The following is a 6,210-nucleotide window of genomic DNA, read 5'->3' as shown; positions in this document are numbered from 1 at the left end:
CGCAGGTTCGAGGCCGCCGGGAGGCAGCGGGGACGGGACGGGACAGGGCGCGGGGGGGATGAACGATGCCGCTCCGGGCATCTCCCGCGGTGCCCACACCGGTGCTTTTTATCTGCGTTTCTAAAATAAAAAGCAGTAAGTTCAGGCAAAAAATATCCCAGCTCTCCCATTCAGGTCAGAAATTAATGCCACAGTGAAGCCTGTCTTGTCACAATGTGCGTAACACTGCAAGAGAGACGAGCCGGGGCTGCCGCTGAACATGGTTTATTCACCCTGATAAACCATATTCATCATATGAACAGTGTCTCGTTGGGCTGCACAGGAGGGAGGGAAGATCCTGCACTCAGAGACTCGAATCTGTCACATAAACCTGTAACATACCAATAAATTCCCCATCACCCATACCATCCAGCACAAACCAGTAACAACCACAGCAAGTGCCAGCGGAAAATCAAGGGCCACATGCAGAATGGGTGAAGATTTAGCTTTCCCCCATGAGCGCATGTGTGTAGTTCAATACCATGCTACAAGACCATACCAACTGATACATCTTGAGACTAACACACCTTCTTATTTAGCATTTAGATAGAAATTATTCTTATTTCACCACACTGCCATTAACTTCTACCATTAAATATTAATAAATCTGTGCAAATGCACCAAGCACAGACTGCTCAGGGGGTTATCTGGTTTATAAACCCCTAAGGCTCACATTAAAGAAGTGCAAAGTCAAATCCCATCAAAACAGAAAATTGACACAAATTTTAATATTTATATATTTTAAATCAAAACACAATTAAATAGAGTATGTTTTAAGTACATGAATACTTGGGCATGAGAGAAATAAGAAGTGGTACATAGTACCAAATACCTATACACAGCCTTTTTTTGTTTTGCTTTTTTATAGACAATACAGTATGTCTCTAGACAATCAAATCTGAAACAGAGTAACACTTGCTCATCAATCAAGATATTCTGAGTATTGGAGATGATTCGAGTTCTTTGCAAAGTGATTTTTTTTTTTTGCACAAGTTTGAGGAAAAAGGATATCATAAAGAGTAAAACCCAAACCAGAAGTGTTGTATATTAAAAATGCAGTAGTAACATAACAGTGAGACACTGAGTACTCCTTATACCCTGCAAAAATCAAGTAATTGGGGAAAAAAAATAAATAATGGAGGTGCTGTGTAACACAGTGGCTTTTTTACTTAAACTAAAGGTTTTGCAAGTCAGGAGGAAGGCCAGAGGTTTTTAAAAATTGTTTTGCTTTGTAAACCAAACATCTGGAATTAGACACTATTGTTGGAGGACAAGCTATGGCGAATGGCAGCGATTACTTTTTTTTCCTTGCTTGTGGGATGGAGAGGAAAGGCAATGGAGCAGTCTACAGGGCACAATCCTGCATTCAGAGCCATGGCTCGGGAGCAGAAGCTGCACAAGTGCAAGATCAGCTTCTGTGTCTGCTCCGTGTCAGAAGCAGGGGACTTGTGTATGCAGGTGCATGAGCTCGACAAGAAAGAGTTACACTGTCCAGGCTTTGCTCCTGATCCTTCTATGCTGCCTTCAAAGTTAATGTAGTTATGAAGTAAAACACATTTATCTTACAGTTGAATACGCATCTATTTCAAGTAAGGAAAAATAAAACTTAGAACTTTTTAGGTCATTCACTGCCAATGAATTCACCGTTTCAGGTTCACTTCTCCAGGGGCCAATGTCAGGGATGCACCCCATGGCCTTTCCAACTATGTGTTTAAAAATTACAAGTAGTAGAACTAGAAACTACAGCAAAACCTTCTCCTCTGTTGTGGCTTGTGTCCCATTCCAGATAATTTGCTTAAAAGTCTTTTGAGACAGGGTCAAATATTTGTGAAGCTGATCACAGTTTCTCAGTGCCACATTCGTAAACTGCATCTTCATCTCTAAAAACCATCATTATTGTGAATGCCACATACAACAGGAAAAAGTGTTTCTTCACGCTCTACAGTGGAGGTACAGGATTGCTTCTTTTTAGTTCTTCCTTCTAGAAGAGGGAGATTTCAGCGGTTGGAGTAACAGTGCTTTGTTTTTATTGGCTGTGTTAAAGAATCCACCAAAAGGGAAAGTTCACTCATTCTTGAAGTGGAAAAACAGACTTCCTGTTCTGGCTTTTCTAAAATCATAGCTGGAAAAGGAAAAAACAGGGTTAGAGTTCATTTTACCCTAAAACATACAAGGCAATCGCTCAATAGAAAGACATTTTGTGTTTAAAAATGTTGAAGGCAGGTATGTGAGCCTGGGAGATGAAAAACCCCAACTAGTCCCACAGCTCAATCCACGTCCTGATTACAGCAACCATACTTAGTTAATTGAATTCAGAGCATCTGCAGTCACTTGGTATTTCTAAATGCTGTGCTGAGTGACCCTTCCATCTGGCCGGACTGGAACTACACCATTTGGAGCCCCACTATTTAGTGAAATCATCATATAAATAATTTAAATGCAACTGCTCTATTAGAAGGAAAAGTCATAGTGAAACTATGGATTTATCCATTTGGACAACTGGGGTTTGGCAAAAGTTTTCCTGCAGTAATTAAAAATGGTGCAAGTTAATTTTTAAAAAGTCAGCTGCCTGAAAGTCAGAAGTCCTGGATGTTAACCTGGTAAACTGAATCTAATCATCACAACAGAACTGGGGGGGTTGTTAAACAGAGAACATGTGGACTTATACAACCACAAAGTCACTGAACACCAATACACAACACCAGACCACCAGTCTATGGACAGGGCTGCTGGGTCTCTTTTAGGGTGCAGACACAATAAGTCAGTGCACCCAACAGAGCAACTTTCCAGCTGTTCAGTTTTACTGACACTTTAGGCAAATATACCAATATTCATCAACATGAAACAGCAAGTGTGAACTCAAATAAAGAATTACAGTATTGACTTTGCACCACGAATCACCCTTTTAACTACCAAGGCAGTTTGTAAAGATGCAAAATGAAGACAGTCAATTTTAATGCTTGCACATGAGAACCACTACATGCGTCTTAAGAAATTCCTACATCATACGTAGGCTGAAACACTTTCAACCTTTATTTCTTCATATCACGCTGTGCCAGTTTGAACATTTCCCAGCGTGGGTTTCAGATGCTCTCAGAAGGCAAGAGCTCTCCTCCTCCCACAGTCTGGCTTAAGGCAGATACAGGCAGCAGCCTCTCCACCCCCTTACCTTCGTAACCTTCTCCAAAGGCTGTTCACATTGCGCTTGCTGCATAACGTCATTGACTATCATCTTCGCTATCCTCCAAGCCATCTCTTCTTGAGCCTGCCACAGAAAAAACACCCAAAACACAGATAGCCTCAAGTTCTTGGAATAAAAATACAGCCCTCAGCATAATTCACAGGCTCAGCCTTGGAGATGTGGTTAACCTTCACAACTCAGTGACCTGTAGCAAACGTATCCTCCCTTGATGGAAATGCCCCTGGTTTCCAAGTACAGCCTTAACTTCAATTACTGTATTTATGGCCTGATGCAATTTCCAAGAGACTCAGTGAAGTTTTTAGACTCATCTGTTGGGGACTTGCCCAAGCTCCCCAAAGCGGGGGAAAATGCAGCCTGTAATCCATGTATGGTGGTCACTTCACAGTACAAACCAAAGGCCAACAGCACCTCCACTCCCAGTTGTGGATACATAACACCACTATAACAAGAAACCCCTTGACTGCAAGCACACAGTTAACCATTATATTAAATTAAACCAGCAATCACTGGCAAAAATCAAACTAGTTTCACACAAGCAAATTATATTTACCATAGAGTGTCTTGACAGTTTTTGTTGGTGCATCAGAAAGATACTCAGAGAAACAGCCATGAATAAGAACTTCAATACTTTGTTTCCCTAATCTACACTGTGAGGAAGTCACAAGGACAACATAAAAGAGGACGCACCTCATCTGTGTTTCCTTGAACCCATTTCTTCATTGCTTGTGAAAACATGGACCCTAGTTGAGATAAAAAACAGCAATCAAGGCACATTAGCAAAGTCTGTGGCACAGCTCTATAAAAGCTAATTCCTTTCATCCTTCTAGAGAGTTTGCACTGCTGATGTTAGACAACATGGAAGAGTTGCATGGAATACAAGGGATTACGTGGAGCCATGGTTCATGAGACACTGAGTCTCAACCATTCCTCTGACAAGCAGTACTAATAGCAAATCCCAAACTGGGTGGGAAACACGGGGAGAGCTGAAGTCTTCTTCATCTCAAGACCCAATCTTTGAATGCTTGATCAGTCCCTCAGCTGCTCGCAGCTTTCATCCCTGCCAGGTTCCATCAACAGCTTCAACTCCCACAGGCTGCTCATACTCCTAGGAGTCCAGCTGGACCAGAAAAGCAGCATTTGGATAGGAAAGTGGGCCAGAAATGGGTTTTGCCTCAGTACAGGACGGTCCCCATAACACCTCTATTTGGCTTAAAACAGATCTGGAAACAGTCAAGAATCTTGCTTATCTTGACTGCAGTAAGGAAGAGAGCAGTTCTGCAGATGTTTGCAGACATGGACAGGAAGAAGAAAGCAAACCTTTTGATTTTTTGACATCTGGCTCTGGTTCAGATTCTCTGATAAATTGCCCCAGGTCACTGACTCGTCCAAACGTCATCTTCCTGAAGAGAGGAGGAGTAGAAGGAGAACTTCAGCATTAAGGTAAGCTACCAGTCAAGAAAACAAAAAAGCCACCACAATAAAGACTCTAGTGTTTTACCAGTTACCATCTCTGCCACCTGAAATGAATATATTGGGGAAAATCTCCTGCTCACGTATCTGAATTCGAAGTGTATCTTAACAATTCTTGTAGGAAGTAGAAGCAGGCAAATGTTTCAATGACTCAACCATGGGATATCAACAGGCAGTGCTAGCACGTGCTCTACACTATCACAAAAACATGTAATTAGGTAGAAACCAGTTTACCATACCCAAAAGGACAGAAGACTGTGCAACAGAAAAGGTAGCTATAGAAACAAAGAATTTCTGTATGAGATACACAGAGCAGAAGAGCTTTACAACAAAGAGTAACTTAAGAAACAGAAGAACAGCTGTGCAATCTGCTAAGGAAATTAAGTATGAGCCCTTCTGTGCCATGGGGGTAGGGAGAAATCAAAGCTGCATATTACACTACCAAAGGAGTCTGAGCTTATTCTTTTCTGTTCCTTCCTCAGATAGGAACCACTGAGCTTGGAGCCAAAGAGCAGTAATAACCAGTAGAAAAAGAAAAAACAATTGGAAATATTTTTCTGGCTGCCATGCTGGTCAGAGAAACGTTCACCATGACACTGGTGTTAAATCACATAAATATACTCTCAAATATTAAGACATGTATTAAGATGCCAACATCTTGCATTTATGCATACATGCAGGAGGACACAGCAAAAACGAAACAGAGATTAACCATAACTAGAAGGAATGAGATACATGGAATGAGCCTTACCCTGCATATGTTCGCTGATATAAAGATTCTGGATCCAGACTTGCAGCATCTACAATTATTGCTTCATCAAAATTTTTCAGGATTTTAACATTAGCCTTTTTGACATTGGACTACAAATAAAAATTCTAAGTATTAGTGCCCAATGCAGAGAACTAATAGCTTCTTAAGAAAACTGCAATTTTAGTGCTTGTACACTTAGATGAACCTCCATAAATCTCTAAGCAAGCATAAAAGAATTAGAGAGCATCTACACAGTGATGAATTCCTAATGCAGTGTGACGCTTTTACACAGAGGATTATAAGGTAAAAAGAATAGAGGCAAAGACATAATGTAGAGGTCAGCATATGTACATGAGGACTGCTCTCTAGGCACTATCAACTCAACAGATCTGTGTGCACATGCAAATTATTTGTTTGTGAGTACACAGGACTGAACTACCTCAAAGGCTGCAGCAGCTTCACTCATCCCTCTCATGCACTTGCTAAGCAATTCCCAAACACACTACACTTCCCCCATTCACAGAGAATAAACATTTATCTCTTGGCCTGGCATATTTATATAAGATTATGAAAAAAGCCAAGGAAACATTAGAGCAACAGCAGGGAGAGCACAAATGTGCAGCAATCTACTAGCACCTTCACACAGAACAGAAACGTTCATGGCAGCTGCCTTGCAAACTCCTTTCCTTCTGCTCTGTGTCTGTGCTGTTCTTCATGCAAAAATATGCACAGACCCAGAGATTCTCCT

The 6,210-nt window shown here is 41.2% G+C and overlaps 1 protein-coding gene across 1 annotated transcript in view; it reads right to left on the bottom strand.

The window, feature by feature from the left end:
• Positions 1 to 1,716: 1,716 nt before the first annotated feature.
• AKAP10 (A kinase (PRKA) anchor protein 10) overlaps positions 1,717 to 6,210 on the bottom strand; it is a gene marked incomplete at its 5' end in the record, with an annotated part of 15,027 nt that continues 10,533 nt past the window's right edge. Inside the window, 5 exons of the mRNA XM_010011035.1 lie at positions 1,717 to 2,161; positions 3,209 to 3,304; positions 3,929 to 3,981; positions 4,559 to 4,641; positions 5,463 to 5,572. Of these exons, the coding sequence (XP_010009337.1) occupies positions 2,156 to 2,161; positions 3,209 to 3,304; positions 3,929 to 3,981; positions 4,559 to 4,641; positions 5,463 to 5,572 (348 nt within the window). The remainder of the gene's footprint in view (positions 2,162 to 3,208; positions 3,305 to 3,928; positions 3,982 to 4,558; positions 4,642 to 5,462; positions 5,573 to 6,210) is intronic.

Source organism: Nestor notabilis, unplaced genomic scaffold (assembly GCF_000696875.1).
Source record: "Nestor notabilis isolate BGI_N333 unplaced genomic scaffold, ASM69687v1 scaffold35493, whole genome shotgun sequence".
In the NCBI taxonomy this organism is placed as follows: domain Eukaryota; kingdom Metazoa; phylum Chordata; class Aves; order Psittaciformes; family Psittacidae; genus Nestor; species Nestor notabilis.
Note: the sequence above shows the minus strand (reverse complement) of the source record. Positions and strands in the feature narration are given on the sequence as shown.